The following is a 13,141-nucleotide window of genomic DNA, read 5'->3' on the forward strand; positions in this document are numbered from 1 at the left end:
TAGAGATTGAAAATAGAGATTGAAAATAAAAATTGAAAATAGAGATTGAAAATAAAAATTGAAAATAGAGATTGAAATATAGTTAAAATCTCCTGAGGTTTTCTTTCAAGATCACTTAAACAAGGTTTTCAGTCTTTATATAACCACACAGCTACACTTTATACTTGTTACTGGGAAATCTGGTTACTACTGCTCCTTGTTTTATTGAAAAGTAAAGGCTATGGAAGTTCTGAAGCCTCTTCCATCCTTACAACTTACTTGGACTTTCAATGCAGATAAAGCATATCATTATATACACTCATAGACTTGCAAATAAACCAAGAAAACACATTTAAAATGTTTTCCTAGAGATTTCCACATGGGTAGGGTAGTAACACAATCTAGTGCTAGGTATCCAGCTTTGACACTGTGGAATCAGGCAACTCCCACAATGACTTCTGGCCCTTTTTGGTCCACTTACTTTTAATTCAATTCAAATCTCTTATTCAGTCTGGCGTGCAAAGAGCTGTTCGAACAGCATAAGGAAAGGGGTGATGGATCACCAGGACTACATCATCCTGCAGCCTCAGCTTTTTAATACTTTCTTTAAGTGTTAGGAAATCTACAACCGAAGGCACTTTGGTGGACATGGATATTACAATCTGTAGTTCACCTGACCCTAAACTAAAAGGCGCTTGGCAAGTTGTAGTGGGGAAGTTCATGCTAATTCAAACTGCAGTTACCTGAGCTAAATACTGTTACTGATCTATTTTCAAAAGCATTAGATTCACATTCAGTTGCCAATTTGCAGTCATTTAAAACAGCCAAAGAAAGAGAGAGAGAAACTGACTTATTCAAAGGAATCAATTTACTGTCTAACTGTGGAATATCTCTCCAAGATCCAAATTGCCTGAAAGCTTCAGAAGTCATAGACACATGAAAAAGTAAAATCTCTGTTAAGGAGAAAGAGTGCAAGAATGCAAGATCCCATGTTCCAGCTGCCAAACTTTCCCATAGCAGCATTCCCAAGAAAATAAGTTATGTTAAAAAAAAAAGTCATAAGATTTTCATACCCAAAAATTATACTTCTGAAAATTTTCTTATTCATTTGCAAGAATAAACAGCCAGATAAACAATTTCTGCATGGAAGTTATACTCGTGATGACAAGATATTTTCTAGCTGTAAGAGACTGATTCTTTTTGGCTGCCTTAAATCATTGTTGAGACTTAAGCAGAAACAATGTCCTTTAACACCTTATCTCACTCTCACAAGCAGCCCAGCTGTGCTTGCTTCCCAGAGAGGTCATGCTGCATTCTTGCTGGTAGGGAGAGTAGGGACAGAATGCTCCCTTGGACTCCAGAGCTTCCTAAGACTCCCTTAACTCAGATCCAGAACATTCCTAGAAGAAGCACTGCACAGGCCCAGCAAAAAACCTATAAATAATACTCTGGAAGAGAAGCCAGTGGCAGCAGCGTGTCCACCATCCTAGGAGAGAGAAGAGGAGGAATGGAGCCCAGGTGGTGTTCTTGCACATCTTTTCATCTCTTTTTCCTCCTTTCTCTCCTTCTTTCTTTTTCCTTAATGGATAGAGCAAGCCAATGCCTATTTTATCCTCAAGAATGCCTATCCAAATAAACCCCTTTTTAGACAAATCGTTTGGTATTTTTTTGACTTCATTTTAGTGTGTAATGACATTCTGAACTAAGAAGTGACAAACTGTGATCTATGAAATGAATGTACCCTACACTGTCCAGGGTGGGTCATGACACTAGCTGAAGCAGAGAAAGTAGATTGTTGACCAGGCAGACCAGCCATACTACCATAGGTACGTTCCCACGTTTGGTGAGACCTCTTTTTGTGGTGGTACAATTTCTGGCCACCTTATTCCAGCTCCTTATCCTTATTGATGAGTAAAATGGTTTGATCAGAAATGAGATGTACGTGACCGAGATTAGTTCTGCAAGAGAAGTACTAGTGGCCATGGTTAACCTGAGGATATAGAAGAAAGTGACAGAATGATAAACTGTCTTGAGTTCTCTGTATGTGCTTGCGACACTGGATGCTACTCAGTGTCAAGAACTCTTTTTTTTCAATATCTCTTTAGTTTTAATATAATGGGTTATACCATGAAAATACAGTGTGTACCCACAAATTTTGCAAACATTTTCCTTTTTAAAGCAGAAAAAAATCCTTTGATATGTCCTGCATTTGTTTAAATCCCATCTTCCACAAAGAATGCGAGGCATCACCTTCAAAGGTGGTGTAGGCTTACTCTCAGTAAAGAGTCTGTTTACCACCCGGTTGACTCTAATTTGGAATAGATTTTATTAAAGCTGCAATTGTATGCAAATGATATGGTGATCCCCAGATTTGTTAGCATACAGAAAAGCATGAAGCAATATATAGTGGGGGTTCATCAAGGTCAGTAACAATAACAGAGAGGAGAATGCAGTTAGCTTCAAACCATATTTGACATGGAGCTACATTCTTTTTCAGATTAACTGTTCCTCCCCAAGGAAAATGTGTTATACAAAGTAATCTTCAAGCTCTCAGAACAGTTGTGTACTCTCTCAGCTGCTGTCTTCAGCAGCAGGAAGTTTGGGGACATTTCAAGAGGCAAACAAATGAGATGCCCTGATTAGTTTCCTCTCTACAAATTTACATGTATATGTTTACACCTTTCTACTGTAACAGTTTAAAGAGAATTGATAAGGAAACACTTGTGCCAATGTATATCAACTAAGAAGCTTACATAGAAAAATCAACCTATATATCACATTCATTAGTGCTTGAGCTGAAAAAGGACTTTGGCCTACTCATCTTCCATGCATTAGAGCAACTCGGTCAGCCTAGTGGTTCCTCAGGCCAGCAATGCTCTCTGTGGGTGACTACTACAGAGTAGAACTCAATGCAACCTTCTTCACAGAAACACATGTGAGGGGCGGGGATGAGCAGGGAATACGTAGTGCTGGAGTGAGGGCATCAATTGACACTTTTCTTCACAAACCAGCCAAGCAACAGGCCACTCTTCACAACAGCAAGTGTCTGCCTCTGCTACATGGAAGATAACAGCTACACAGTGTGGGGAGTTTTGAAGCTCTGTAGTGGTTTGTACTGCCTGCCCAAACAGAAAACATTCATCCCCTGTCTTGATATTATCTCTGTCTACAGTCATGTCCTTTCACTGTTACTTCTCTCTGTGTGCAAGGAGAAGCCTAATAAAAAGCCAAATACCTGAACTGTTAAGGACCAAACTGAAAGTTCGGCTGTTACTATGTTAGTAAGCTCACATGGTTAAGCCAGAAAAGGAAAGCTGCCATAAAACCTTTTCATTATTAAAATCTGAATATAAGTATTTGCTATATAGTGTGTGAACAAAAGTACTTCAGTAAGTCTGTACTGAAGTCTTTCAACAGTGCTTTATCTGGGCTTTCTCATTGTTATTTCATATTAAATTGCTCATTTAAATAGAAAAGCACGTTTTAATTGCAGTGTAACGAAAATCAACTGGTTCTCATTTTGAATGTCTGTGATTACATTCTAAATTAAGAAGTGATAAACTGTGATCTGTTAAATTAATGTACATTAGGCTGATATGTGAGCTTCTAGAAAAGGTATAGTTAAATGCCTTTATTTGGACACGTTTTACATAAATCTGAATTATTTTTAAACATAAGTAAAAAAGACAAAACATTAAGGAAGAATGTTCTTTCATAGATGATGTTTACTATAAAAAATAGAAGCAGACAATGTTTGCTGTTTATGAGCTGATCAATTGAAAAATGATTCATGTAGGTAATGACTGAATTATCAAACACATGGAATGAGTGGTCCTTTTGATATGATCTGTGTATTATTTCTTTACTGTGACAAATTTGCTCAAGTATGAGAAACATCTTAAAGATAAATTAGCTGCAGAGGACTTTAAAGATACTTACATCACTTTCATGACCTTCTCTCAGGTTGTACGTGAGATCATGCTGTATGTCTTCAACAAACTTGTGAGCATATTCTGGGTAAAGGTCGAGCACTTCAAAGAGACCTTTGAGGATAATGCATTGGAGGTCACAGTATGTTAGAGCTTTAACATCTGCATTTGTTTTGATAACTTGATCCCTAATTGATAGGTTTGCTCCAATTAAATCTCCTTTACCTAAAAGAAAATATGAAATTAATAATTTTCAAAGCATGAATTTTTATTTTTTTGAATCATAAATCTGTTTAACATAATTGCTATATCTTTAATCCCATTGTTACTACCACACTGTTTAACTAATAACATTGTAAAGGACCTTTGTCTTAAAGCTGATTTCTTTTTTTGCAGGTGCAATCTTCTATGCAATTAATTGGTGGTACAAAGACTAATTTTCAAACATGTAACTACCTGATTTAAGGGAGCAATCACGAAAATATGTATAAATTTAGGATTTATACTGGTAATTAATAGCAGGTGTGATTTTGTGTTTCAAAAAGAGAACATTCTATTTGTAGCTTGCGTTTTTTTTTTCTTAGAAGAGACATGTTAAGATAGCATTTTCAGAATGACTCAATTATTAAGTATAGATCATCAGGAAGGAATGTACAATCTGAGATAAGTGTGGCTGCATAGCTACACTTCATAATGTATTTTAGTTGCATAGTCTATTAATGGATATGGCACTTCTGTCAAGGAAAAATAATGAATTCTTTAGCCATTATATTGCCATTGAGGGGCAAGGCTGGCTTAGAATAATGGATGTATTAAAAAGCACAACTGACCATATGTTGAAGAGCATTAAAGTTTTATAATTAAAAGCTTCCTTAAACTTCTAATATGGAGGATAAAGTCTGAAGAGTAACCATGGAACCAGAGGTCTCCCTCGAAAGATAATGCGGATTGTCGTTGTTTAAACTTGGACAATGTGATGGAGAGAATTCTTGGCAAGTTTATGGGCAATATCATATTGAGGGGAATGGTTGGTATGCTGAAGGCCAAAGCTGCCACCCAGGGAAGCCTCAACAAGTGAGAAAAGTGCTGATAGATATCTCATGAATTTCAACAAAACCAAATACCAAGTCCTGCACCCAGGATTGAAAACCTGCCTGCAGCAGGATGGACAGGGGGCCATCCAGCTGGAAAACAGCCCTGCAGGAAAAGACCCAGGAATCCTTGTAGACAACAAATTGAACATGAGCCAACAAGGTAACCTTGCATCAAAGAAAGCCAAGAACATCCTGGGCAGTTGTAGCAAGAGTGCAGCCAGCATGTCACTAAAGGTGACTCTTCTCTAATGACAGGCCACGTCTGGAGTACCGTGTCTGGTTTTGGGTTTCCCAGTACAAGACAGAGTATTGACATACTAAAGTGAGTCCAAAGGAGGCCACCAAGGGAACCGGAGAACATAATGTACAAGGAGAGGCAGAAAAAAATGAGCATTTTTCTGCCTTAAAATCAAAAGGCATTATTGCTGTCTTCAATAGCCTAATGGAAAAGTGTAGAGAAGACAGACCTAAACTCCTCTTCAGGATACACAGTGTGACATGATGTACTGAGCAGAAGTTGTAACAAAAGAAATTGTGATTAGGAATCAGGATATGAAAGTCACCGGGAGGCTGGTCAAACAGTGGGACAGGCTGCCCAGAGAAACTATGGAATCACCATCCTTGGAGGTGTTCAAAACTTGCCTGGACATTGACCTGTGTGAGCTGAGCCAATTTGGCCCTGCTTTAGGCAGCTTTAGGGTGGGTGGCTGCCAGAGGTCCCTTCTAAACTTACATTATTTTGTGAGTAATAACTGGAGATTATAAGGTCTGAAAATCTGCCCAGCATGTGATTCCAATTGGATATTAAACAGGAAATGGTGTACTTGAGAAGCAAGTTGAACTAAACTGGCAGCCATCCCTAAAACTCCTTGAACAAGCTAATTTTATACTTTAAAACACTACTGGATTTTTTTTACTTTTATGTGGAGCTTGTACAACTTTCTCAAAAATTCTTATCAAACCCAGCATAGGGAGGGATTTTCTTTTGTGCAAGGAATATGCATACATTATTTTAGAGCCCCTTACAAACTGCTGTAAGTATAAATGAGAACTAGTACTAGCTTGGGTCGTCTGGAAAAGGTAAATCTGATAGATGACAACAACATTTGTCACTGTTCATCACATGAAAACACGCTTACATAACCAGGTATAAAAGCTAAGCAATAATTCACTTTTACTTTTTAAATATCAACAATTCTTTAGATTTCTTTGATTGTATTAAGCAGAGGGCTGGCAATGTTTATCTGTTGCTGGCTGTGTAAATAGGGACAAGAAAATAATATTTCATATATAAAAAAATTGATCTTTAAACATCCTAATTAGAAACTTTTTAGGGATGTGAATAGTTTTAGTATAAAAAAACGCATTAAAAATTGGAAAAAAATATTAGAGTTGTATTTGATTGTAGTTACAGTCTTTGATAAAATAATGTCAGCCTAGAAGATGCTACAATTGATCTAGTAATTATATCAAATCAAATAATTGTATGTTTCTTTTCAAATGGGAACAATACAGGAAATGCTGCAGGTAGTAAGCTAAAGTTTCATGTTGAGTTATTGAAGCAGTGATATGACTGTGCCTTGAATATCAACATTTGTACGTAAGTAGAATCACATATATTATTCTTAGTAGTTCTTTCTTTCTTTGTAATGGAAAACAAACTTATTTATAAATGTTTATGCAGACACATCTGTTAATATATCTGGGATGTGCAAAGTTATGATTTTCTTCTCTTTATGGATATCTTTTATATGACTTATGGGTAATATTTTTTAATAAATATAAGATGTATGCTCAAGCAGTTGCATTAAAAATATTTTCCTGTAAAATTATTCTAGCTGTCATTATTAGATTTCAAGTAATAGTCTCAAGAGGAACCAAACAGCTGTATTTAAGTCAGAGCATTTTGTTGTATTGTTGCTGTATCGCTTGTTAGTGAGAATGGTTCAGTAAACAAAACCTAATCCACTAGAATTAGAATCATGACAGAATTATAAAACAGTGGTCTGGGAACTGTAAGTAACACAACATTGTCAGGAAAAAACCTGCTCTTTTGGATTTATATCACATCAGTGATACAGTTTCTCATAGGGACCTACAGGTTTGGTGCATTCACCTTCTGCTGGTGTTAATTACATTTAAATGATGAAACTCCTATTTACTCTAACAAAACAATATTTTATTGTATTATGTTTATAGTTTTGCCTTATGATTTCATTAACTTCTCTCAAAAATCCGCTAATATCTTTCGTAATGTTTTCGTTGTCAACATTACAAAATGATGCTTTCATTTACATTTTCAGAAGTGTCTGAAAATAGAATCATTAATGAAATCATGGCTCCAATGAGGGAAGCTCTTGACTACTTGCTGTATTTAAGCTCATATTTTTTCTAAGCCGTATTTTATAGTTTTGGTCCATCTGATCCAATAAAATCAAGGCATTCTAAAACTTACTAATTACAAATAAGGGATGGAGTGATGTGGACGGTCAATCTAATGGAATTAGATTACTATGAAACAAACAGGACACGTATCACATTTAAATTCTAAAAAACTCTAATAAAAACCCCAATCAAATGCATGCTTGTAAAATAAAGGAAATTTAATTACAGAACAGTAGGATCTTGCATTATCAACTGTCTAGTGCAGTCCCACAAAATGGGAAGGAAAGCAAAAAAGGAAATGTTCTTTTAAACTCTGATTTATAAGAATAATAGAAGTTATTAGAAAGAAGAATAAATTTAAATCTGAGGGGGTATTAAAGTAATGATAAAATAATCCTTTACATTTAGAGTAACATGTCATATTTTATTTTATTAAAACAATTTGTAAACATTAACTCAGACAAGGCTAACCATCCTTGAGCTGAAGATGGAGGGAATCTCTTCAGTGGGCATTAGGTTGAGGCCAGTCACTGAAATTTGCAGACAGAGATGCTTAACCCTAGATAAGCAAAGCAATGATCTAGCAAACAACTACACAAAATTTATTAGAAGAGAACTTCTAGCATTTCTCTGTTCTAATATACTCAGAAGATTTCTGCCAGCATCAATTAGTTTGAAGAAGTAACTCTTCAGGGAGCAGAGCCAAAAATGCTTGTTTTTCATCAAATGACTGTCCTGTGATAGGTGTTCATATGCATTTATCAAAGAAAGAGAGTAGGGTCACATTGCTTGTTTTCAGTTGGGAGCATTAGTGTGAGCACTACCTGATCACTAGTTTTCATGAAAGATTTAGAAACTAATAACCAATGTCCTTTGAGATGTTAATACTATCATCAAATTTAGTTTAAAGCTGCAAATTGTATCTAAAGCTAGCAAATATCTCCTGAAACGCAAAGGAGAGAGGATAAGTAAAACAACAAAATCACGAGAGAAGTGAAATATTGCACAAGTAACACTCTAGCAATCAAAAGCTCCTTAGGGCAAACATTAAGTAAGTTTAAACTGTAAAAATTAGGGATGTCCATAGGTATGAACAGCAAATTAACATGGAATTAAGTCTTTCTCATCAGACTACAAGGATGGCTTAAAGCCATTGGTTGGTAGTGAAAGTCTTCCAACACTGAAGGACCACTCTTTCACTTTGAAGCTATGATTATGACCATACCAAGAATTGCCAGCACTGTACTGTCCTTCAGAACTTCCATGGAACCTGAGCACACAAAGTAGATCGCTTGGAGGGCATCTCCCTGCCGGAGGAGGTATTCTCCGGGAGCACAGAAGGAGGTTTTGATATGCAGAGACAGAGACCTGAGGCAACCACGGCTGGCACACTCAAAAAGAGAGAGTTGCAAAATCTCCTTATTCAAGTGCATGGTGATGTCTGAACGCAGCTCATCTGGGAAGTCTTTTAAAAGCTGTTCAAAAAAGAGAAAAAGAAGTGAAAAAGTGTAAAATGATGTTTTCTGTTCTGCAGAAGGCATTTGATGTAGTAGCACTGCACATGTACTGATGCAAAGAATTCCCTTTGATTTTTCTTATCCCCTTGGTAAGACTTGCTTGCTATGTCTTATGCTGATAAACACTGATAAATTCCAGGGAAAACATGAATTAAAATATGCATTTGTAAAAATCCAGAAAAAGTAGTCAACAACACTGCGTGTGAGAATTCCCCCTAAGTCACAATTTGCATTGTCCAAGTATACACCGTTGTGTACAATGATGTATACAATGAAAACAGAGCAAAAGTAAACTTAGTTTAGATTTTCTTTAAAATACTTGTATAAAATTCATCAATAAGGCTATATTGCTTCTTCTATGGTAAAACCACTGGAAGAGGAGTAACTGAAAAACCTCTGTGTAGCAGACTTCTAAGGTTTTTTGTTTGTTTTTAATGATGCAATTGGACACTGAAGGTGAGCTGGGAATGGAATGGAGACAAGGTCCACATTCAGTGAAAGAACCTAGGGAAACAAAAAGACCATGATGTCTTCTTATTTTCCTGTGGTCTTAATTTTAGGCAAATTCCCAGTGTAGCTTGGCCAAATTTAGTAATATCTATATATGTTTTACAGAAAACCTGCTGCAGGATGGCAAAATTAAAGAAACATTTTATTCTTATAGACGTTCTTCTAAGAATTACATGTAACTTCTCAAATAATCAGAAGTTTCAAGTGGGCTTTTAATTTTTAAGTCGTTTCAAGGGTCTGTCCCATTAATTGAAAGTATAGAATCATAGAATCATAGAATAACCAGGTTGGAAGAGACCCACCGGATCATCGAGTCCAACCATTCCTAGACTGTGTGGCTACAGGCAAAACTCTGTGCTGCGCAAGCTACAAGCCCACAAGCATCATTTTCTTCATAGTTTTACGGGATATGGCATCAGAGCAATACAGTTAGCCAGCATTTGACCAAGTGGTCTTATTCAAGGCAGTTTGTAGATGGAAGGCAAATCATGAAGCGTTGATGGTATTTCCAGAGGCTGCTGTTGTAATGCAGTCACTCGGTTTTGATGCAATTAAAGATACAGAAGCTGAAGGTGATCCTTAATAAAATCTAGGAAAGCTTTGACATCTAAATAAGTTTTGTGTCTTTGTAAATCTTACTAGGCTCCTTGTGTTGCTATGATGCTGTTTGTGCTGTGCACACCACAGAAAGAATTTATCAGGAAGAAAATGTCTTTGTGCTTATTTCCATATTATGTTTAGAGGCTACTGAATTTTATAATGGCATATATAACAAGAACTCTAAAAGGAATTGTTCTTTCAAATAACACTCCATCAGAAAGAAGAAATTATTCCTCTTGGAGTACAGTAATACAGAACCTGGGTGAGTAATCTAAAACAAACAAGAAAAGACACAACCTGAAATCTGTCTTTTGATTTCACACTTATGTTACATTCTTGAATATTTAAAAAAAATCAGGAAATTAATAACAAAAATTCAGGCCGAACCACTTGTTTACAGTATTGCATAGAATAAAAGAAAATGAAGGAAGGAGGAAAGGGCAGTAAAAAGTCTCTCCTTCAGAAAATACCTAAAAAAGCCCAGCAGATTTTTTGTTTGGTGAAAGGCAAAACTGCTCACTGGGTTGTTTTTACTGGCATCATCCAAAAAGTTTCTGATGAATGCCTCTTCAGCAATTCAGAATTACGGAAGACTTAGGGTTTGCAGTATATGATAGTGTGTTCTAAACCAGATTTTTCAATAGCACACCTTCTTTCTGAGATAACCCAGCCTATTTTTGGACATGTTCTTTTTTATATGCAAGTTCCCAAAAAATACAGCATCACAAATTAAAAATTATCCCTCCTCCCTCACTCTAAATCCATAGGCAAAACCATCAAACACACAATCTCCCTCTTTTGTTTACCTCATTGGAATCAATTCCATTATTGACAGACCACGTGGTTTGGAAATATTCAAGCATCCTTTGCTTTAGCTGCTGTGGCAGGTGATGGACCCGTATAAAGTCCTTCAGATCCTTGGTTCTTGTGTGATAAAGGGACCATCTAGAGTACATCCGCTGAATTATGGCAGTCACATTGCCAAACACCAAGGCATGCATCAGAGCTAGAGAGGACAGAAATTATGTGCATCGTGGAGTGACTTGTTGATCATTAAAATGTAACAGGGAAAATAAACAGAATCTTCATAGAAAACTGGTTTCCTGCTTGGCAGATACAGTAAATTTTTGTTACTCCATGAGTAACAGACAGTAATATATGATTATTCATTTCCAATTTTTGTGTCACTAACAGCCACTTTCATGGGATGTTATAGAACCACATCTAATACTTTCTAATCAGGGAGAAAAAGAATTCCCAGGCCAAGAGAAGTTTACAGCTTAAGATAAAAGGAAACATATGGACATGTGTACTCAGGCATGCTGAATAATCAGCATTAAAAGTAGACTTGAATGGTGAATTAACTACATAGAATGTAATAGATTTAAGAGACCTCATATAAATAAAACCAATTACTAATGGGGACCAAGTATAGTGGAATGAGTTTGCAAACAGTATCTAGAGATGTAACATAGGCTGAGGAATAAGATAATAAAAAAAAAAGGCAAAACCCCATTGTAAAGCAAAAGAACAAGTTAAAAAAAGATGTACTAAAACTGACAATCTGATTTCTTATGTTTTTGAGAAGGTCAAATATGGTGTAATATTGTTTATCAGGGAATTCTGACATCCTGGAGCTTGTCTGCAATTAGAGACTGGCTTGGGAATAAAAAGACCAGAAGTAAAATTGAAGAAATGCTTACAGATGCAAGCTGTCTGTGTTTGTGCATGCAGAAATGTGCTTGCTGATTATCAGTTAGAAAAAATCACTGCTAGATTGTCTGTCATGTGGTATTGATCTGAGGTATATAATATGCACATTTACAAATTGTTTATTGAATAACTATTAAAGAGCTTGATTATTACTCTCAAGGGACATCTGTCTTTATAGAGCTTGAAAGAAAGCAGACTTGTCAAAGTGGCAAAGGAATTGGCTTATAAACAAGATAAACAAGTTGTTGACCTTTTATGGCAAGCTATGGAAATCCAGTGTGAGCCAGTAGAGACGAAGGGGAACAGGAAGAGGAAAGGATATATTTTGGTGGTTAATAACAATTTTACATGGTAGAAAAAGGTAGAAAACTCTTTAGTTTGGATTGTTGAAAATCTTTACCGGCTGAGAAAAACACAAAGGAGAATAGAAAGTATACATATGCCTTTATTATACGGATAAAGCAATGCAGTTTGATGTAGTTTCACAATACAGCATGCACTCTTATGGAGGTGATCCAATGATATGATTAAGTCCACTAGTAAAAGAAAATAAGTGAAAAGCAGGGCAGAAAGAAAATGATCAGATATAAATATTAGAAAGCAAAGTTAACATAACTGGAAATTTATTTCTAAGAATAGTCATTTGGATCATATAGGCGTTGCTTCTGATGGCTAAGTCACTAGTGTCAGAAGCTTGGGCAACAAAATGTGAGGGACTGCTGTAATGCTGGATGTAGGATATCATAATAAATATATGGCAGCTAGGGCTGAAAGAGTTCAGCCAGATCTAGCTAATTAAGCTAAAGAAATAGTGTAGACTCTTCAATGATGTGAAAATCAGTTTAAAAAGGGAGGAAGGATAAAGCATTAGGTGGTATACGGATGCATATTTTAAAATCACATGTAATATAAGTCTCCCAACAGGCTCCAAGGTTAGGAGCTGGGCAGTACAGAGATCTCTGTGATGTTATTATAGGCACAAACATCATCAAGAATCTTATTACTATGGGAGAATCTGTCTTTGCATATGTGCATTAGAAGACAACAGCTACTGATGATGACAAGATATTCCTGGCTGTGATAGGCCTTATGTTTCTTTATCAAATTCTGACAGACCCACCCTACTTTCTGTAAGAAATCTGTTAATCCATTCTCTAAACCCAAGAAGGACAAGTTAAAATCTTCTGGGAATAGCATTTCATAAAATGGCCTTGATTTTAATGGATGTTCTAAATTATATTTTTATCGCTTAGGGAACAGAGGAACACATCTAGTCCAAGAAAGGACTGGAACTGCTGGAATGGGTCTCCAGTCTCAGAAACAAAAAGCTGCACATTCTTTGCTGAAAGAACATGGAGAATACAAGACAGCACATTACATGGTCATCTGCAGGAAGACAGATATGATCAATATT

At 36.2% G+C, this 13,141-nt stretch overlaps 1 protein-coding gene across 3 annotated transcripts in view; it reads right to left on the bottom strand.

Annotated features, from left to right (window-relative positions):
• KCNH8 (potassium voltage-gated channel subfamily H member 8) overlaps positions 1-13,141 on the bottom strand; it is a 170,668-nt gene that overhangs the window by 30,529 nt on the left and 126,998 nt on the right. For all 3 annotated transcript variants that reach the window (XM_069860166.1, XM_069860165.1, XM_069860167.1), the window contains 3 exons: positions 10,821-11,020; positions 8,613-8,862; positions 3,919-4,133 (listed from right to left, as the gene is read on the bottom strand). In XM_069860166.1, the coding sequence (XP_069716267.1) occupies positions 3,919-4,133; positions 8,613-8,862; positions 10,821-11,020 (665 nt within the window). The remainder of the gene's footprint in view (positions 1-3,918; positions 4,134-8,612; positions 8,863-10,820; positions 11,021-13,141) is intronic.

This window comes from Phaenicophaeus curvirostris, chromosome 6 (assembly GCF_032191515.1).
Source record: "Phaenicophaeus curvirostris isolate KB17595 chromosome 6, BPBGC_Pcur_1.0, whole genome shotgun sequence".
Taxonomy (NCBI): Eukaryota; Metazoa; Chordata; class Aves; order Cuculiformes; family Cuculidae; genus Phaenicophaeus; species Phaenicophaeus curvirostris.